The following is a 22443-nucleotide window of genomic DNA, read 5'->3' as shown; positions in this document are numbered from 1 at the left end:
ACGTGAGCACAGAGTCTAGGCTGACACTCCCAGGGCAGTGCTGAAGGAGTGCTGCACTGTCGGAGGTGCCGTCTTTTGGATGAGACGTTAAACCGAAACCTTGTCTGTCTTCTCAGGTGGATGTAAAACATCCCACAGCACTATTTCGAAGAAGAGCAGGGGGCGTTCTCCCCGGTGTCCTGGCCAATATTTATCCCTCAATCAACATCACAAAAACAGATTATCTGGTCATCATCACATTGCTGTTTGTGGGAGCTTGCTGTGCGCAAATCGGCTGCCGCGTTTCCTACATTACAACAGTGACTACACTTCAAATAGTACTTCATTGGCTGTAAAGCGCTTCGGGACATTCTGAGGTTGTGAAAGGTGCTATATAAATGCAAGTCAGTCTTTCTTTATTAAATGGAATTGGTGATTGACAACCTCTTGACTCAGAGACAAGAGTTGCTACAGACTGAGCCCAGCCGACACATAAACATAGAAACATAGAACGTTACAGCTCAGGAAGCCCGTCGCACCTGTGCTGATTCTCTGAAAGAACCAAATGCTATTGTGGATTGTGCTTCCACCACTCTTTCTGGTAGAACATCCCATTCCTAACAGCCCTCTGCGTAAAGTTATTTTTTTTCTTAACCTCTCCCCCTTGTTCTTTTGATGATCTTAAGTTTATGCCCTCTAGTTACCGAATCACTGATGGGTGGAAATAGTTTTATTACCTCATCAAAACCCCACATGATTCGAAGCATCTTCCTCGGATCTCCTCGTAACCTTCTTATGTCTACACAAGTGCCTCAACCAATCTGGAGCAGAACCAGAGCCCAAAGGAATAGCTGTGAAAATGTATAATGTAAAGAATCGTCGAATCTTACAGCACAGGTGACCATTCGGCTCTTTGAAATTAGTCCCACCACCCCCCCCCCCGGCTCTTTCCCCGTAGCCCTGTAATTTTTTACTTTTCAAGTCTGGATGAGTGCAGCTCCAACAACACTCAAGAAGCTTGACTCCATTCATGACAAAGCAGCCCGCTTGATTGGCACCCCATCCACCACCTTAAACATTCACTCCCTCCACCACCGGCGCACCGTAGCTGCAGTGTGTATCATCTACAAGATGCACTGCAGCAACTCACCAAGGCATCTTCGGCAGCACCTCCCAAACCCGCGACCTCTTCCACCTAGAAGGACAAGGGCAGCAGGCGCATGGGAACACCACCACCTCCAAGTTCCCCTCCAAGTCACACACCATCCTGACTTGGAAATATATCACTGTTCCTTCATCGTTGCTGAGTCAAAATCCTGGAACTCCCTCCCAAACAGCACTGTGGGAGCACCTTCACCACACGGACTGCAGCGGTTCAAGAAGGCGGCTCACCACCACCTTCTCAAGGGCAATTCGGGATGGGCAATAAATGCTGGCCTTGCCAACGACGCCCACATCCCATATACGAATTTTAAAAAAGTCTCTATCCAATTCCCTTTTGAGAGTTACTATTGAATCTGCTTCCACCGCCCTTTCAGGCAGCGCATTCCAGGTCACAACAACTCGCTGCGTAAAAAAAAAAAAATTCTCATCTCCCCCCGGTTCATTTACCAATTATCTTAAATCTGTGTCCTCTGGTTACCGACCCTCCTGCCAGTGTTTCTTCCTATCTACTCTTATCAAAACCCCTGAATTTCAGGCACCTCTTTTAAATCTCCCCCTTGCCCTTCGCTGCACTAAGGAGAACAACCCCAGCTTCACATTTCTGAGTGGAAATAATTCGGAGGCAATGAGTAGATTGTGAACTGTTTAATAAAATGGTCATATCTGAAACTTGCCAATGCTGATTGTTTTTTTTTGGTACAATGTCACTTTAAGGACAGAAACTTTTTTTTGCCAAACTGAATGAGTAAGAAATTTTATTTTTTTTGGTCAAAGATAAAAATATAAAATGAACATAACCGAACAGCAGCGCTCATCATCCTATATATAGTACAGTCCTTTCAAAAAAAGATAATCTACTTTGTACTTTCCCAACTGGAAGTTATTCCCATCTTATCCTATTCCGTCCCGAGGACACCACAATGGTCTCTCCCAGCCCCGCAATCAATGTCATTCCAACCTCTCCTGCTACCTACAATTACCAGCACTTGTCTCATCCGAATGCAGACCATAATCTATATTATTAAAGGAGTAGATGCCAGAGAGGGAAGAGAAAAAGAGTTGTAATTTTAATCTTCAGATTTAGATGGCAGCTATAAATTGCGTTCGGTGAAGATGTTGTGTCTATTGCAGTCTAAATCCCACCCTCCCAATTAAATTGCAATCTCACCACTCGCTCCCCGTCACCCGCAGTGCTATTTAAAGCCAAATCTCTTTAAAAACTAGTTTAACATTTTGAAAAAAAGCTGAGTCAGATCCAGTACTTGCATATAATAAAATGTACATGAACTTTAAAAAAAGGAACATGTTCTTCCTCTTGCATCTTTAAACAACAAATGGCCACGGGCACCGGGGCACCAGAGTCACAGCAGAGCTAGTCGGAACCAAACCGTCGCAGCCGGGCCGCCCGCAGGCTCACCCGTAAATGTATATGGGCTTGGCTTGGCCGTAGAGCTCGTCCTCATACTTGGGAAGGCAACAGAAGAATATGCCGCAGCCGATCATCAAGATCGTCGCTCCCCAGCCGAAGCCATAGCTCCAGCTGTACTCATAGTTGCCGCTTTGGATCAGGGTCTCGGTGAACTTGACCGGGTAAACAATCAGCGCGATGACCTGGAACAGGACTGTGGAGAGGAGGAAGAAGGAGAGCCGCGTCATTGGAGAAACAAAAACTCACTCGCAAGCACAGGGCTGGATTTAATTGGCACTCTGAAATCGTTCCTACATTGCTGATGCACTTAACACCCAATGTCTCAAATGGGTGGGGGGGGGGGGGGGGGACGGAATGCTGGTGCCACTGACCTCTGCACTTTGACCCCACGGTTATGCCAATCACAGAACCAAACAGCACAGGTCAGAGGCATAAGCGCCAACTTGCGTAAAATATTGGACCGAGAGGATTTTCGGGGAAAAAAAAAAGAAAAAAACGGCACCCAATGCATCGCCAATCTGAGAGATAATGGGGCAGAAACCTGGTGGGTGGGCGGTTAGAACCGCCCCTGGTTCTTACCTGCCCGAAAGCCGCCATGGTCGCAACATCTGCAATTTTAGCCTGCTCTCCTGAGCAGGCAGCAAAGACAGGCGCCCGGAGCCAACGGGGTCCTTCTTTACAGAGGCATGTTGCAGCCTGATGACATCATTGAGACCCGACTGTAATTTTAACTCGGGGCCTGAGCGGGGAATCCGCCTGGAGTTAAAATCGGGGCCATTTTTGTCTCATGATTGCCAGAACTTGCTGATGAGGGCCCTCCTATCCGCACTTACAGCCAGTTATATCGGCAGATTCAACTCTCCCCCTGCTGCAGGTGACGGGACTGCATTCTCAAGGGTGGGAAATTTGAATTTCACTCCGATTTAAACTCAAGGATCGAGTTCCACGGACACGCAAGTCACTGGCAACTGTTTCTTGTTGCCACTGATTAATTAAATTGATTAGCCTCAGGATAAGGTGTCGGCCATTTAGGACCGAGATGAGGAGGAATTTCTTCACTCAGAGGGTGGTGAATCTTTGGAATTTTCCACCCCAGAGGGCGGTGGACGCTCAGTCGTTGAGTCTATTCAAGGCTGAGATCAATAGATTTTTGGAATTAATGGATATGGGGATCGGGCAGGAAAGTGGAGTTGAGGTCAAAGATCAGCCATGATCTTATTGAATGGCAGAGGCTCGAGGGGCCAAATGGCCGACTCCTGCTCCTAATTCTTATGTTCTTAAATAATACCCATTTTCTTAATGAACAAGACTTTTACTTACTAACGCTGCTTCTAGGCAGGATGGGAGGTTTAAACGTACAACAAACCAACCGTACACAGGCACCCAATATTGGCCAAGCTCTGGGCTTTAGAAAAAACTCCACAGTGTTAATCAGAACTTGCTGGATGAATGATGTTGCTCTAGGTAACACGGGGTGGACCTTGGGTGTCTAGCCGAGGGGGCGGTGAGGTCCCTCTGTATCCTGGCTGGCGTTCCTCCTTCGACTTGCTGCCAATAACTAGCTGGTTGTCCCTCTCACTGCTCTGTTTGTGGGGGCTTGCTGTGCGCCGAATGGCCGCCGCGTTTGCCCAGTTAACGTGCCAGCGACGAGCAACCTCATTCGTTGGATGCGAAGAGCCTCTGGGGCACTTCAGAGAGACGCCAAAACTAATCCCCAGAAACACTCCTTCAGTGAGCGAGTGCTCAATCTATGGAACAGGCTCCCAAGGGAGACGGTGGAAGCAAATAGTGTTGATTCATTCAAATGCGATTTCTTTCAGAAAATAATACTTTGGGATACGGTATGCGAGTAATTTGAGACGTGACGTGTGGGGAGTGGAGCGAGCTCGGGAGGAACAGGTGACTTTGGCTCTGTGGTTCCCAAAGCTCTCCACCATTGGGGGTTTTCCTTGCCTCGTGTCTGGGTCTGTTGTAGACAGATCGATGAGATTGATCGCTGTGATTAGTCAACAACACCATTATTGTTGTATCATGCGACGACCAGGATGGGAGAAGGTGAACTAGATGGACCTTGGCCTTTTTTCGTCTCGCAAGTCCTATGTCTTTCTTTCTAACGAGCACTCTGAAAATACTTCAGTTTAAATTTTCTCCTTCATTTAAAAGTGGTTATTATCCTCCTCGTCAAGATTTCCTGGCTGGCTCCGTTGCACAGTTGGTTCGTAGTATGTATAAACCCCCTGGCTTGAGGGTGCTTGTAAACAAAATTCTAGTTATTCAGGAGAACATTATTTAATTATTTAACGGTAACAAGAAACACTTGCCTGCAGCCAACGGTGAAATTCAAATTTCACCCCCTCCCTCGGCCAATATATCCTTCCTGAGATGCAGTTCCCAAAACTGAGCGTAGTACTCCAGATACATACTGGCAAGTCATTTCGGGATGATTTTCCTGGCTCAACTCTGCCCGGGCAATGGCCAGGAGCAGTGCTCAGCGCTGCGATTTCGAGAGCCCAGATCTTGCTCTCAAAGCTTTAAGATCATCCTGGGAGGTCTCGGCAAAGACGTACCTTGACCTCCTCATTTCTCATTGGGCTCACTGAAGGAGTGTTTCCGCGGATTAGTTTTGGCGTCTCTCTGAAGTGCCCCAGAGGCGCTTCGCACCCAACGAATGAGGTTGCTCGTCGCTGGCACGTTACCTGGGCAAACGCGGCAGCCATTCGGTGCACAGCAAGCCCCCACAAACAGAGCAGTGAGAGGGACAACCAGCTAGTTATTGGCAGCAAGTCGAAGGAGGAACGCCAGCCAGGATACAGAGGGAACGCACCGCCCCCCTCGGCTAGACAGCCAAATCCACCCCGTGTTACCTAGAGCAACATCATTCATCCAGCAAGTTCTGATTAACACTGTTTTTTTTTGCTAAAGCCCAGAGCTTGGCCAATATTGGGTGCCTGTGTACTGTTGGTTCGTTGTACGTTTAAGCCTCCCATCCTGCCTAGAAGCAGCGTTAGTAAGTAAAAGTCTTGTTCATTAAGAAAATGGGTATTATTTAAGAACATAAGAATGTAAGAAATAGGAGCAGGAGTCGGCCATTCGGCCCCTCGAGCCTGCTCCGCCATTCAATAAGATCATGGCTGATCTTCGACCTCAGCTCCACTTTTCCGCCCGATCCCCATATCCATTGGGGGACGTTGTGCGGATCAATCCTCTGGAACCCTTCAAGGAAGCCACACTAATCTCAGGGTGTCGTAAAGGGGAGGAGACTGGATGAAATCGGTCACCGCCCCTTTTAGGACCGAGAGGAGGAGAAATTTCTTCACTCGGAGGGTTGCGAATCTTTGGAGTTCACTACCCTACCCTAGTCAGTCGCTGAGTATATTCAAGACTGAGATCGAGAGATTGTTGGACACCAAGGGATATGGGGATAGGGCGGGAAAGTGGAGTTGAGGTAGAAGATCAGCCGTGATCTTGTTGAATGGCGGAGCAGGCTCGAGTGGGCGAATGGCCGACTCCTGCTCCTAATTCTTATGTTCTTTTCCCTGAACTTTGTGCCTAAAGAATTAAGAGTTACCTGGGGAACAAGGGTCAGAGAAATGGCAGCTTATTGTGTCCCCTCTTGTCTGATCGGGAGGCGGTCAGGGTCTTGGGGAGGGAGGCACTTACCATACAGACATTAAAAAGAAACTCTTACCGGCAATGAAGAGGATGAGTCCAATCACTCTCAGCAGGCTCGGTTGCTCTCTGCAAAGGGCCAGGAAGGACAGAATGAAACAGATGATCGCCAGGATACAGCCGATAATCAACAGGGCCGCAGTAGCTTTTGCCCAACCTGACGCCATTAAAAATGGAAATAAAGAGAGAAATTATTAACTGGGAGTCTCAAAATGATAAAAGGGAGCTGGGAAAGAGAATCCGTGCAAATTATTCACTGTGATTCAAAATACCATAATACCAATTTACGAAGTTAGCAGTAAGAAACAGAACTGTGACATGCTGTAGGAGAAAATCTGCCAGGGGGGGTCTCGACGTCGATCACTAGTTTTGTGACCTCCCCCCAGATGGAAAGTGCGTGCCTGAGTGGGGGTGGGGGGGGCTGGTCAGGTGAGAACGGAATTGGTCGTGGTTTGTGATGCCCACACGGTTGAATAGCTTGTGCCCAGGCTTGCGTAGGAAGAATTGGGCGAGGTGCCAGAGGGGCTACTGACACGTGTGGAGCCATAACCCAACAGGAGCCAGCGCCTTCACCAGAGGAGACAATTGGATAAAAAAAAACCACCACACACCATTAAGGTGCATTGGTATAAACACGACTTAACATAGAAGATAGGAGCAGGAGTAGGCCATTCGGCCCCTCGAGCCCGCTCCGCCATTCCATGAGATCATGGCTGATCATCCAAATTCAGTACCCTGTCCCTGCCTTCTCCCCATATCCCTTTAGCCTTATCCCCAATAGTATTTTTATACCAATAAATGAAATAAATCTAATCACTGAAGAGAACAGATCTTGTGGGGACCATTCCTCTGGGAGGTTTCAGCATGAGCACCTCTTGTAGTTTCTCTAAACCAGGTACAGTTTTCTTTGAACTGTTCACGGATCTGGGATCGGCAGACATGCTGCTCAACTGCACGGCCATGGCCCGTCATTTTATATTAATTTTTGAAATGAACAACAACTTGCATTTATACAGCGCCTTTAATGTAGAAAAACGTCCCCAAGCCGCTTCGCAGGAAAGCCATCAAACAAAACCCCGGCACCGAGCCACGTATTCGGACAGGTGACCAACATTTTGGCAGGTTTTAAAGAGCATCTTAAAAAGGAGGGGAGCGAGAGAGAGGCGGAGAGGTTTAGGTGGGGAATCCCAGAGCTAAGGGCCCTGGCAGCTGAAGGCACGGCCGCCAATGGTGGAGCCATTAAAATCGGGGATACGCGAGAGGCCAGAAATGGAAGAGCGCAGAGATCTCGGAGGGTTGTGGGGCTGGAGGAGATTACGGAGATAGGGAGGGGGGCGAGGCCATGGAGAGATTTGAAAACGGGAATGAGAATTTTAAAATTGAGGCAACATGACCAGTATCTGACCAGGCCCGGTCTGATAAAGTGTCCCTTTCAAACTATTAAATCTCTCTTTCCCCTTCTGACACCGGCTGTGCCGCTATTCATTTCTGGCATTTGCTGCTTTTCCTGGTTTTTTTTTCTTTGTGGTTGTTGAGCAACAAAGTCACAACAGACAACCCGAGACTGGGCCAGCCCGAGACTGGGTGAGCCCGAGACTGGGCCAGCCCGAGACTGGGTGAGCCCGAGACTGGGCCGGCCCGAGACTGGGCCAGCCCGAGACTGGGTGAGCCCGAGACTGGGCCAGCCCGAGACTGGGCCAGCCCGAGACTGGGCCAGCCCGAGACTGGGTGAGCCCGAGACTGGGCCAGCCCGAGACTGGGCCAGCCCGAGACTGGGTGAGCCCGAGACTGGGCCGGCCCGAGACTGGGCCAGCCCGAGACTGGGTGAGCCCGAGACTGGGCCAGCCCGAGACTGGGTGAGCCCGAGACTGGGCCGGCCCGAGACTGGGCCAGCCCGAGACTGGGTGAGCCCAAGACTGGGCCAGCCCGAGACTGGGCCAGCCCGAGACTGGGCCGGCCAACACCTCCCATATTACTGGGAATTCTCGTTCAGTTACATTTCAACCTTGGGCATTCCGTTAAAGAGACATGAAGCTTTCGACGCCCGACAAGGTCTCTCCATCTGCCACACGCCTCAGCTTGCATACCTTGCTGCTGCCGATATACTGGTGCATCAGTGCGATCCCACAAAATAATCTGCTCTCCAATTTCCTTTCCTGTGCTCCAGAGTGGGGCAGGTCAGCGCTGGGGAGTGGAAGACTTTGCCCACATTTTTGCAACCAGCCTCAGCATCGAGCGGCCCCCCCTCGTCTGGTTCAATCACCACAGGTTAGATGCGAGGTGCAACTCCACACCCCCCCCCCCGCGATAAAGACTTGCATTTATATAGCGCCTTTTACGACCTCAGGACGTCCCAAAGTGCTTTACAGCCAATGAAGTACTTTTCTTTGGAAGTGTAGTCACTGTTGTAATGTAGGAAACGCGGCAAGTCAATTTGCGCACAGCAAGCTCCCACAAACAGGAAAGCGATAATGACCAGATTAATAACAAAACAGATGATCTGGTCATTATCACATTGCTGTTTGTGGGACCTTGCTGTGCGCAAATTGACTGCCGCGTTTCCCACATTACAACAGTGACTCCACTTGGCTGTAAAGCGCTTTTGAGACGTCGTGAAAGGCGCTATAGAAATGCAAGTCTTTCTTTAGGCAATCTGTTTCAGTGACGTTGATTGAGGGATAAATATTGGCCAGGACACCCCGGGGAGAACTCCCCTGCTCTTCTTCGAAATAGTGCCGCAGGATCGTTTATGTCCACCTGAGAGGGCAGACGGGGCCTCGATTTAACATCTCATCCAAAAGACGGCACCTCTGACAGTGCAGCACTCCCTCAGTACTGCACTGGAGTGCCAGCCTAGGTTTTTGTGCTCGAGTCTCTGGAGTGGGACTTGAACCCCACAACCTTCTGACCGACAGGCGAGAGTGCAACCACACTGAGCCACGACTGACACAATCACATGACCCCCTCAGTGAGATTGTCAGTTTAGGTCCAAGCTAGGGGGGCAATTTTGTCCTGGAGACCCGGGCCCACAAGGAACTGGGTGGAGATAGTCCAAACTCACTTCACGTAGGTCCCTTACAGCCAGCACGCAGGAGGGGTGGGTTCTAATCCTACCCGCCTGGTGCTGGCCCCCTTTAAATATGCAAATCGGTGTCCCATGACGTCATCGGGCAACGACTGCAATTTTTACTTCACCCTTAGCGGGGAAGCTGCTGCGGATTTCCGCAAGGGAAAAAAAGGGCTTAAATTAGGGAGCAGCGAATGCTCCAGACGCAGGAATATGGAACATTTACAGTAATTAGAGTGAGAGCAGCGAGCAGTGTAATGAAAGAGTCACGGTCAGAGTGTATTTCCTCTTTAGCAGATGGGTTCGGGCAGACGTAGTTATCAGAACAGCCCAGAATGAGTTAGTTGCTCATCTATAGATAGCCCCGGCAAGCCCTTTTAATAAAGAAAGACTTGCATTTTAATGTACTCTCTGGGCCTATACTCTCTGGAGTTTAGATGGATGAGAGGTGATCATGTAAGATTCTGAGGGGGGATTGACAGGGTAGCTGCTGAGAGGCTGTTTCCTCCGGCTTGCGGTTTGTGGGATCTTGCTGTGCGCAAATTGTCTGCTGCGTTTCCTACATTACAATAATAAAGTACTTCAATGGCTGTAAATCACCGTGAAATGCGTTATACAAGAACATAAGAATTAGGAGCAGGAGTAGGCCATACGGCCCCCTCGAGCCTGCTCCGCCATTCAGTAGAACTAAGGGGACATAGTCTCAGGATAAGGGGTCGGCCATTTAGGACTGAGATGAGGGGAAATTTCTTCACTCAGAGGGCGGTGAATCTTTGGAATTCTCTGCCCCAGAGGGCCGTGAATGCTGAATCGTTGGGCATATTCAAGGCTGAGATCGATAGATTTTTGGACTCTAGCGGAATCAAGGGATATGGGGATTGGGCGGGAAAGTGGATTGAGGTCGAAGATCAGCCAGGATCTTATTGAATGGCGGAGCAGGCTCGAGGGGGGCGTATGGCCTACTCCTGCTCCGAATTCTTATATAGCGCCTTTCACGGTGATTTACAGCCAATGAAGTACTTTACTGTAATGTAGGAAACGCGGCAGACAATTTGCACACAGCAAGATCCCACAAAACGCAATGTAATAATGACCAGATATTCTGTTTTAGTGATGTTGGTTGAGGGATTAAATATTGGCCAGGGCACCGGGAGAGAGCTCCCCTGCTCTTCTTCAAATAGTGCCATGGATCTTTTACGTCCACCCGAGAGGACAGACGGGATCTCGGCTTAACATCTCAACCGAGGGAAAAGAAATGGCTATAGAAAATGCCGGAAAAATTCAGCAGGCCAGGCAACATCGGTGGAGAGAAAATAGAGTCAACGTTGACTCTATTTTCTCTCCACCGATGTTGCCTGGCCTGCTGAGTTTTTCTGGCATTTTCTGTTGTTATTTCGGATTTCCAGCATCCGCAGTATTTTGCTATCGAAAAGAAATGGCTGTTTTAAGGAAGGGGAGGTTTATACTTTCTCTGGGAAGTCACTGGAGAGCAGACGATCACTTCACAAAATGATGGGAAGCCTCACTCCGTCTCGCAATCAAATATTGTGCAGCTCTGAATCTATAAATGGCACCTGCCCACGTTTTTAAATAAGTGGCCGATTAAAATAAAAGGGTGTGGATGGCATGGCAGTTTGGAAACTCGATAGCTCTTAGTGCTCCCCACACGCGGCTGGGAGGCAATCCTCTGTACAACTGCTCAAGCGGATGGAGGGACGTTCCAGACAGTCATGACAGACAGACGGTGCTCCCAGGTCATAATGTTTCCCCATTTGTACTCAGCCACGTCACGTTACTGTGGTATCAGTTACACAGTTATCAACAATACTGTGATCTTTCCTCTCTCCTCGTGTCAGTCGTGGCTCAGTGGGTAGAACTCTCGCCTCCGAGTCAGAAGGTTGTGGGACTTGAGCACAAAAATCGAGGCTGACACTCCCAGTGCAGTGCTGAGGGAGTGCTGCACTGTCGGTGGTGCCGTCTTTTGGATGAGACGTTAAACCGAGGCCCCGTCTGCCCTCTCAAGGTGGCACTATTTCAAAGAAGAGCAGGGGGAGTTCTCCCAGGTGTCCTGGGCCAATATTTGTCCCTCAATCAACATCACTAAAAACTGATGATCTGGTCATTTATCAGATTGCTGTTTGTGGGAGCTTGCTGTGCACAAATTGGCTGCTGCGTTTCCTACATTACAGCAGTGACTGCACTTCAAAAAAAGTACCTCATTGGCTGTAAAGCGCTTTGGGACGTCTGGTGGTCGTGAAAGGGCGCTATCGAAATGCAAGTCTTTCATTTTTATTTCCTTAGTTGCGAATAAGACTTTTTCCTTCCTCGCCGTGTTAGAATCCACATTCTCCGCACCATCTCCCGTTCACTCCACCCCCCAAAAAAAATTGTGGAACTCCTTAATTCCCCCTGGCATCTCCTAAAATCTCCCTACTTTAAAAAGCCAAGTGTGGCACCACCTGACCGCCAGTTCCCGATTTAAACTCAACTTCTCCTCTGCTCTGTCCACGGATTATTTTTATTCAGCTGTTGAAATTGCTGCCACGTTCTGTTCACCACAAGTCTGACAAGGAAAAGAAAGAATTGCATTTATGGAATGCCTTTCAGGACGTCCCAAAGTGCCTTACAGCCAACACAGTACTTTTCTGAGGTGTAGCCACTGTCGTAGAAACATAGAAGATAGGAGCAGGAGTAGGCCATTCGGCCCCTCGAGCCTGCTCCGCCATTCAATGAGATCATGGCTGATCATCCAAATTCAGTACCCTGTCCCTGCCTTCTCCCCATATCCTTTGATCCCTTTAGCCTTAAGAAATATATCCAACTCCTTCTTGAATATATTTCATGAATTGGCCTCTAGTGCCTTCTGTGGTAGAGAATTCCACAGGTTCACCACTCTCTGGGTGAAGAAATTCCTCCTCATCTCTGTCCTAAATGGCTTACCCCTTATCCTTAGACTGTGGCCCCTGGTTCTGGACTCCCCGACCATCGGGAACATCCTTCCTGCATCTAGTCTGTCTAGTCCTGTTAGAATTTTATAAGTTTCAATGAGATCCCCTCTCATTCTTCTAAACTCCAGCAAACAGAAGCCCAATCGTCGTAAAGTAGGAACTCCCCTGCTCTTCTCCGAAGAAAGAACTGCAGAGTGAAGGCCTGGCCCTCCCCCCACTGGACAGGCCCCTTTTCCTAATCTCTCTCCTCTGCTTCCGCTCACCAAACGGCGAGAAAGTGGGAACGGTGCAGGACATACCACGGCTGGGCAGGCCGTCAACGAAGGCCGACCCTCGTGCAGCAGTTTTGCCGAGGGGAACGCCACTGACCACCCCCCCCCTGACCCCCCCAGGCCATATTATTAAGTAACACTGCACTGCATGGTCAGGGGTCAGCCGTGGCTCAGTGGGTAGCACTCTCGCCTCTGAATTACAAGGCCAAGTCCCACACTCCAGAGACTTGAGAACATCATCCAGACTGACACTCCCAGTGCAGTGCTGAGGGAGTGCCGCACTGTCGGAGGTGCTGTCTTTCAGATGAGACGTTAAACCCAGGCCCCGTCTGCCCTCTCAGGTGGATGTAAAAGATCCCGCGGCACTGTTCAAAGAGCAGGGGAGTTATTCCCGGTGTCCTGGCCAGCATTTATCCCTCAACCAACATCACTAAAACAAATGATCTGGTCATTATCACATTGCTGTTTGTGGGAGCTTGCTGTGTGCAAATTGGCTGCTGTGTTTCCTACATTACAACAATGACTACACTTCAAAAGTACTTCATTTGCTGTAAAGCACTTTGGAACATCCTGAGGTCGTGAAAGGTGCTATAGAAATGCAAGTTTTTTTTACACAGTGACTGGAAAACATTGTTAGCAAAAGCTAGGAGAAGGTGCGCACCATGTAAATCTCCCATAATTGGTACTGATTATACAGACGTAAAAGGGCTATGTCACAATAGTAAGGTGTCTTACAAGATTAAAAGAATATGAAATGGCTCATATTGCAGCAGCTGCATCTACTCGAAAATTCCCACACAGTGACGCCGCCCACTGAAACTGTAAATAATGCAACCATTGTCTCTCTCACCGCCGCCCAATGACATAACCGCAAGTCATCCTGTACACAAGACAGCTCTCTCAATGTGAAGCCGTACCTCACCAGGGGTGTGTTCACTGGCTCCTTAGGGAACACTTAAAGGAGACCCGATTGAGGTCTATAAAATTATGAATGGGTTGGACAGGTGGAGAGAACGTTTCCAACTTGTGGGAGAATCCAAAACTAGGGGCCACAAATACAAGATAGTTACTAGTAAATCCAATAGGGAAATACGGAGAAATTTCTTTACTCAGAGAGTGGTTAGAATGTGGAACTCGCTGCCACAGGAAGCGGTTGCGGCAAATTGCTTAGATGCTTTTCAAAAGGAAACTAGACGAGTACATGAGAGAAAGGGGAATAGAAAGATAGGCTGAAAGGTTGAGATAGATGGAATGGGAGGAGTCGAGTGTGGAGACATCATGAGTGTGGGGCAGGCTCGATAAACCAACTGGTCTTTTCCTGCCCGTCATTTTCATGAGTTTAATATATGCTATTCTGTAAAGGGCAAGAGGCTGTATGCAAGGCTCCGAAGCAGTCCCACGTCAAGTCATTGTACAAAAGGAATGGAGTGGGGTTGTTGGGGAGGGCTGCAAATATCGAGATAAAGAATGTAGCTAAAATAATGAAGTGTGTGGAGCGTGACAGCGGGCCTCAACGATCGTGATTGTGTCTGGGGCCTGTTGTGATAGATGCAGGCCTAACTGACTGTAATTGCGGGACTAACTGACTGTAATTGGGAAAAGTGATTATTTTCTGGCAGGGAAAAGGACACTCCAAATTATTTCCACTCCTGCAAGTCTTAGGTACGTGGGACGTGACCTTTTATAGAGACACAGGCCCTTTTGTTGGACAAACCTTATTTCTAAACAATCACAGCAGATTGTAAAATCAATGGTGACTTGTCTTTTCTTAAAATAGGTCAAACAAAAAAATATCTGTTGCTAAAATGGGCCATGGGAACCATTGCAACATAGGCCCATTTTATGTAAGAGACAGTAACGGGCCCTATAGGGTGTTTCCAATGTGAGAAGGGACACTATTTGCCTATGTAACAATAATGACTGGGCTGCAGGCAAATAGTACCTCCCGTCATACTGGGGGACTGTCCCCCAACTTTCAAATAGTGCCTCCCGTCATACTGGGGGACTGTCCCCCAACTTTCTGGGGAGGTGTGGTGCCCGTGGGACTGTCCCCCAGCAAGAGCCAGTGCCCGTGGGACTGTACCCCAGCAAGAGCCAGTGCTTTCTAAGGTACAAAAATGGAGGGGGGGAAATAATCAAGGTACCCTAAAGTTATATTAATACAAAAATAAATACAGAAAATCAGGTTTCAGCCAGAAAACATCCACAACCAGGAAAGGACAGGCACCGAGACCGAACTAATCACAAGACGAGGTGGAGCTGTACACTGCCTGCTCCGGGTCTGGTTAGTTGACAGGAAAAGCTGATAATTCCCACAGCATGCCCGCTCAGGGGGTCAGCCAGGGTTGAATTCCTCCTCCCTGTTTCTCTTCTCTTCCCTCAGCCGACACCTGATACCAATGTTTGCCCAGGAGCAGAGATACACATTCTCTGAATATTTCCTCCTCCTCTCCTCCCCAAATAAGGACAAGATGGTGTGTGTCTGTGTGTTAACAGCGTTCTATTACTGGGTCACCGTTAGAAATGATAGTGAAGTACGAGCGACTGAGAGACGAGAGCTCCCGCTCACCCAAGTTTCAGCTGTTCCGTTGACGATGGAGAACTTTCTCAAACAGAAACTGGACATGCAGGAACCTGGACCCTTACAGCACAGATGGAGGCCATTCGGCCCATCGTGCCTGTACCGGCTCTTTGAAAGGGCCGTCCAATCAGCCCCACTCCCCCCGCCCTGCTATTTAAAATGGAATTTTCAGTATTTCCCACTTACTTCATGATGTAACTTACTAATAAGGTCTCATTAGATCTCAATCCCGGAGTCCACCCTTCTGTTCCTAACCCGACCGCTGCTGTGACTTTAAAATTCCGGAGAATGTCTTAACCCCCAGCCCGAGATTTAGGGGGGAGGAATTTGGCTCCTTTGCTCCGGCCTTTATCGCCCGGGGGGCAAAAAAAGCACCTCGCAGGGCATTGCTGAGGCGCTAGCCGATAGCGCCGCGCCTTCACCGGTAGCACCCTGGGCCACGGCGCCTCCGGCGATGACATCATCGCCATGCGTGGCAACCCCTTAGCGCCCTGCCGCGTCCCCTTACCACCCCGCGGCAGAAATTCGGCTGCGCCCCGTGAAGACTGCCATGGGCGATGTCAGCACCAGCCTCGCGGGTCGCAAATCGGGCAGACCTCCGCTCGCGGGGTGGTCATTAAAGGGGAGGTGCAGACACGACCCGCACCGCCATTTTCTTTTTGGCGGCCCTCCGTGGTGGGCCGTGGCGGGGTCCTGGCCGCCATCATGCAGCCCGGCAGCGCGTCTCGGCGCCCCGGTGGCCTAGTTGGGGCCATCGGCGGCCCTGCAGAGTGTGCAGCAGCCCTCCGATTTAACTGAAGGGGAGGGGCGTTGAAATGCAGCAGTGCTCCACGGAGCCTCTGCCGAGCGTGCCCTGACATCGCCTCGGTTACCGCCCCACCAGGAAGTGGAGCGCCCAACATTGCGCTCCTACATTGCACTCCGCTTCCTGGGCGGGGCAGTAAGGCGAATTTTGCGGTCGGGGTGGGAATTCCTCGCCGGGCGCAGGATGTCCCACCTCGCCAGCGTTACCGCCCCGCAACGGGGCGCTACCGAATTTCACGCCCTTAATCTTTTATATTTAAAAAAGGGTGTTTTTTTGGAGTACGCTCGCCCTGATATTTTCCTCTATTGTAATAAAAACCCGTAAGAATAAACACGAGGGAAATGATCAGCATATAGCTACAGAGCTAACTATTAATGGATGGCAGACGCACAACACAGTGAGGACAGTCTGCACAGCAAACACTCGGGCAAAAAGAACCTGGAATCAGACTAAAGTCTGACTCACCCTGACCCTGGACCATGGGTAAGGGACCATCTCCAAAATTCACCAGATTACTCGAAACGTATAACGGTTTGTTGGTTTCTGGCTTTGGTCTGCACACCCTTAGGCACTGTAGTTATACTGAGGCTGCAACCTGGGTCACTAATTGGGAGCCCATGTGGGCAACTTGTGCTGAGCTAACCTGGTTATTCAGTGTTTCAGCTTCTCACCCGGTGCCCAGGCCCAATTACCGTCCCATCAGTCTACTCTCAATCATCAGCAAAGTGATGGAAGGTGTCGTCAACAATGCTATCAAGCGACACTTACTCAGCAATAACCTGCTAACTGACGCCCAGTTTGGGTTCCGCCAGGGCCACTCAGCTCCTGACCTCATTACAGCCTTGGTCCAAACATGGACAAAAGAGCTGAACTCAAGAGGTGAGGGGAGAGTGACTGCCCTTGACATCAAGGCAGCATTTGATCGAGTGTGGCATCAAGGGGCCCTAGCAAAACTGAAGTCAATGGGAATCAAGGGGAAAACTCTCCATTGGTTGGAATCATACCTAGCACAAAGGAAGTTGGCTGTGGTTGTTGGAGGTCATTCATCTCAATCACATGACATCACTGCAGGAGTTCTTCAGGGCAGTGTCCTAGGCCCAACCATCTTCAGCTGTTTCATCAATGACCTTCCCTCCATCATAAGGTCAGAAGTGGGGATGTTCGCTGATGATTGCACACTGTTCAGCACCATTCGAGACTCGTCAGATACTGACGCAGTTCATGTCCATATGCAGCAAGACCTGGACAACATTCAGACTTGGGCTGACAAGTGGCAAGTAACATTCGCACCACACAAGTGCCAGGCAATGACCATCTCCAACAAGCGAGACTCTAACCATCTCCCCTTGACATTCAATGGCATTACCATCGCTGAATCCCCCACTATCAACATTGTTGAGTCTGTGTTTTTCCAAGTGTAGTTATGCTGAATAACTGGACACAGACAACAGAATACTTAAACAGGTCTTTAGTAATTGAGGGTCAGGGCTGAACTGAAATACAAACTGCTCCACAGGGTTTATATACCGGTGTGGTCACCACCGGTACTACAATATACAGGAGCCATCAGAAAGTAGTTCATCACCTTAAGGTAGTCTCTTAAGGTGGTACAGGTTACATACACTACAATTCCTCCCCTTTTAGCTTAACAGTGTACACCCCAATTTAAACATAACATGAATAACATATATATACAACTTTTATACAAAACTGTTCAAAGATTCAGTCTCTGAGGAGGCCTCCTGATCCAGGCCGGATAACGCCTTTCAGGGGTCTCTGGTTCTCGTTGCTGGGGTGACTCATCCATTTGATCTCTTATGGATTGAACATCATCATGTACGTTCGAGTCTGAGGTAGATGCTACAGGCTCAATAACTTCTTCAACTGGTGTCTCTGCCGTAGACATGGGGTCGACCCTTGTTCTCGATTCCACAAGTTGGTCAGCATGACGTTGTATTACATTCTCACCAACGTCTACCGTGTACATCAAGGGTCCTTGTCGGGCACGAATGGTTCCAGATTGCCATTTATCATTCCTGTAGTCCCTGGCCAACACTGGTTGTCCTATTTCGAAACTCCGAGTGCCCTTGTTATTTACGTGCTGGAATTGTTTGTTTTCGACTTCCCTACGCACATTGGGTTTTAACAAATCCAACCGGGACCGCAACCTCCTGTTATAGAACATTATGGCAGGGCTTTGATTTGTCACTGCATGCGTGGCGTTTCGATATGCCATCAGGAAATTGTCCACCTTGTGTTGTAGTGGAATATGGTCTTCGCTCATGGCCTTTATCGCCTTTTTGAACGTTTGTACAAATCTCTCGGCCAACCCATTTGTAGCCGGATGATATGGGGCAGATGTATAGTGTTTCACCCCATTCTTCTTCATGAATTTCTGGAATTCTTCTGACACGAACTGTGGTCCGTTGTCTGAACATATTTGTTCCGGCAACCCATTCCTTGCAAATATGGTTCTTAGAACTGCGATCGTCTTTTCCGAGGTAGTGGTCGACATCTTAATCACTTCTGGCCATTTAGAATGTGCGTCTACCGCTATCAGAAACATGGAATCCATGAATGGACCTGCAAAGTCGATATGCACACGTTGCCATGGGGTTGACGGCCATTCCCACGGATGCAGCGGTGCAATTGGAGGTGCATTTTGAACTTTTTGGCACCCTGAGCAGCTTTTAGTCAGATCCTCTATTTGTTTGTCGATACCTGGCCACCACACATAAGCCCTTGCAAGGCCTTTCATCTTGACTCCCCCCAGATGACCTTCATGCAGTTCCTTCAGAACTCTCTCCCTTAATTTAGGAGGAATAATCACCCTTGTTCCATACATCAATGTTCCTTGACAGACAGACAGCTGCTCTCGTCTGGCTGAGAATGCCGGTAACAGTGGTTCGCCATGTGTTGGCCATCCCTTCACTGTCAAATCGTAGACCCGAGACAGTGTCGGGTCGTTTCTGGTCTCTCTCTCAATACTCGCATTGGTGACTGGTAAGCATTCGATGATGGTCGAGTGAAATATCTCGACAGGGTCAACTGCCGGTGCCTCTTCCGCTGTAGGTAGTGGCAGGCGCGACAGCCCATCAGCATTATCATGTTGCTTTGTACCTTTGAATTCGATATCATATTGATGTGCCCCTAGAAAAAAGGGACCATCTCTGAAGCCTCTGCGCCGTCATAACCGGAACACCCTTCTTAGGGTTAAAGATGGAAACCAACGGCTGGTGATCTGTCAGCAGCGTAAACCTTTGGCCTTGCAGGTAATGGTTAAATTTCTTAACTCCCCACACGAGGCTGAGAGCCTCCCTATCTATCTGAGCATAGTTGCGCTCAGCGGAGGTCAATGATCTGGATGCGAACGCAACTGGCCTTTCCAAGCCATTTGGCAACTTATGTGAGAGCACTGCCCCGATACCATATGGAGAAGCATCACAAGCTAAACGAATAGGCAGCGTTGGGTTAAAGTGAGCCAACACTTCCTTAGAGGTGATCAGTGCCTTGCTTTTTTGAAAAGCCCGCTTACAGTCCTCGCTCCACTTCCATGGTACTCCCATTTGCAAAAGAGTGTTCAGCGGGTGTAACACCGTGGATAAATTTGGAAGAAACTTGTGGTAATAGTTAATCAACCCAAGGAACGACCTCAACTGGGATACATTTTCCGGAGCGGGAGCTTTCACAACAGCTTCGATCTTGTCAGGTGACTTATGAAGCCCCTCCTGGTCAATGACGTGACCGCAGTACGAGATTCGTTTCTGAAAGAACTCACATTTCTGGCGATTAACTCTGAGTCTATATTCTTTCAATCTGGTGAGCACCTGCTCCAAATTCGCGAGGTGTTCCTTATCATCATCTCCTGTAATCAGAATGTCGTCCAGGTAGCATTGTGTGCCTGGAATTCCCTGTAATACCTGCTCCATGGCCCTTTGCCAAATCGCTGGAGCCGATGCCACTCCAAAAACCAGTCTATTATACCGATATAAGCCCTTATGTGTGTTGATCGTGAGATACTGGCGTGACGCTTCATCAACTTCCATCTGTAAGTACGCCTGCGCCAGGTCTATCTTGGTGAAGTGTTTCCCGCCAGACAGCGAAGCGAAGATATCCTCAATCCGCGGAAGCGGATATTGCACCGTGTGAAGAACCGGATTAACAGTGATCTTGAAATCGCCACGGATGCGAACCTTCCCAGGTTCCCCCGGCTTGTTGCTCAACGAACGCTTCATGGCGGGAACAATGGGTGTGGCCCATTCGCTCCAGTCCACCTTTGACAGTACTCCTGAACGTTCTAGCCCTTCCAGCTCTGCTTCCACAGCAGGTCGTATCGCATAAGGTACCGGTCTGGCTTTGAAAAATTTTGGATTTGCATGTTCTTCAACCTTGATGTTTGCCGTAATTCCTTTCAGTGTTCCCAGTCCCTGTTGGAACACCTCCTTAGCATCGTCCAATATTTTGGACAGTCGTTTAGGTTTGACGTCGTCCTCGTTACAGGAATCTACAGTTAGTGCTTGTAAGGAATGCCAGTCCATATTTATTCTCCGGATCCATTCCCGTCCCAGTAGTGGTGGACCTCCCTCAGGTAACACATACAAGTCCATTCCCTGACTTTCTTTACCATTGTAGACCACCTTTACTTTTATCTTTCCGATGGGGTATACTCTTTGCCCCGTGTATGTTTTCAATACAATCTCCGTATCCCTCAGGGGAATGTGTGAGAATAACCTTTTGTACTCTTGCTTATTCATGACCATCAATGCCGATCCAGTGTCCAATTCCATCTTCACTTGGACTCCTGCTATCCGAAGCATGACCCAGATAGTTTGGTGGTCTGCTGTGTTACCCACATTATGTATTTTTAGACAACCCAGTTCCTTACTGCTGGAGTCTGAATCCGTCTTTTGTTCATCCGAACTGTTCTCTGTCACCTTGTGTACTTTCTTGTACTTCTCCTGCGGCGACTTTTTGTTGCTGGTCTTCTTTCCTGACCGGCATACTTTCGCTATGTGACCAAGTCTGCCACATTTCCTGCATTCTTTATCTTTGAACCAGCACTGGTTCTGATCATGCGTTGTCCTTCCGCAACGATAACACTTTACTGCACCCAATGCCATTTCATTGGTGCTGAATTCCGATGGCCTTTGCTGCATTTCCGCAGTGCCTCGTGCTGCTGCCTCGTGCGATGCTGCAATGCTGAAAGCTTTGTCCAGCGTAAGATCCTTTTCCTCTAGCAGTCGCTTCTGGGTTCCTTCCTTTAATAGCCCACACACGAACTTATCTCTCAGAGCGTCTGCTAGTCCTGTACCGAACTGACAGTACTTTGATAACTTGCGCAGTTCGATTAAGAATTCAGCGTTGCTTTCCTCTTTCAGCTGAATTCTTTTGTAAAATTTAAATCGTTCCGCTATCAGCAGCGGCGTGGGGTTTAAATGCTCTTGCAGGATAGTAACAATCTCCGCGAAACTCTTTCCTACCGGTTTATCTGGTGTTACAAGGTGCCTTAATAACCCGTACGTCTTCACACCCATCGAGTTTAATATGGTTAGTGCTTTCTTATCCGCCGGTACCTCATTCGCTGTACAGTAAACTTCAACGCGTTCCACATAAGTGGCCCAATCTTCTACATCGCTATCAAAAGCAGTGATGTTACCCGTTTTTGGCATCTTGTTGTTTCCTTTATTTTATTTATTTTCCAAAATGGCAGCTTCCCGCGCTTGGCGGCTTTTCCCGCGCTTGTCTTCTTCCCCCGCCGACTAAAATGGCGATTACCGCGCTGTTGTCGTTCTCGCCTCCCAGCAGTTCTTTATTTCCCCCGACGCTGCTGCTCTTGTTCCCCGCCGCTCCCGCGGTCCTCGTGGACATTAACGCTTCTCTGGCTGCTGCGCGTCTCTGCCCGATTGCAGTCCGGCCCCTTACACCGGCTGCGGTCGTGTTCTCCGCCCTTTTCTTCGGTTTCCCTCCCCTTCTCCCACTGACAACTCGGCCGACTTTCTCTCCGTGTCGCTAGATCGGGCTTACCCGCCGCTGTCGTAGAAGGGATGATCACTGCCTGTTGCTGATGGTGGACTTCGTGGCGAGCAAATCCAACCCGGGTTCTCGATGCCTCCCGTGCGCCGCGGTGCTCAGCAGGATGATGAGGGCGGATGCCCCTTTTCGACGCCCGTTCTGAGGACGAAGCTTCAAAACTGCTGCTAGGTACGATCAGACTCGTCGCCACTGTTGAGTCTGTGTTTTTCCAAGTGTAGTTATGCTGAATAACTGGACACAGACAACAGAATACTTAAACAGGTTTTTAGTAATTGAGGGTCAGGGCTGAACTGAAATACAAACTGCTCCACAGGGTTTATATACCGGTGTGGTCACCACCGGTACTACAATATACAGGAGCCATCAGAAAGTAGTTCATCACCTTAAGGTAGTCTCTTAAGGTGGTACAGGTTACATACACTACAAACATCCTGGGGTTACCATTGATCAGAAACCGAACTGGACCAGCCATATAAATACTGTGGCTACAAGAGCA

The 22443-nt window shown here is 49.0% G+C and overlaps 1 protein-coding gene across 1 annotated transcript in view; it reads right to left on the bottom strand.

Annotated features, from left to right (window-relative positions):
* Positions 1-1773: 1773 nt before the first annotated feature.
* The window catches only part of perp (p53 apoptosis effector related to pmp22), a 37291-nt gene continuing 16621 nt past the window's right edge, over positions 1774-22443 (bottom strand). Inside the window, exons 2-3 of the mRNA XM_085979332.1 lie at positions 6261-6398; positions 1774-2765 (exon numbers count right to left, since the gene is read on the bottom strand). Of these exons, the coding sequence (XP_085835458.1) occupies positions 2557-2765; positions 6261-6398 (347 nt within the window). The 3' untranslated portion in view covers positions 1774-2556. The remainder of the gene's footprint in view (positions 2766-6260; positions 6399-22443) is intronic.

This window comes from Somniosus microcephalus, chromosome 3 (assembly GCF_052327205.1).
Source record: "Somniosus microcephalus isolate GS21.2 chromosome 3, FLI_Smic_1.0, whole genome shotgun sequence".
In the NCBI taxonomy this organism is placed as follows: domain Eukaryota; kingdom Metazoa; phylum Chordata; class Chondrichthyes; order Squaliformes; family Somniosidae; genus Somniosus; species Somniosus microcephalus.
This window is presented reverse-complemented; position numbering and strand designations above follow the sequence as displayed.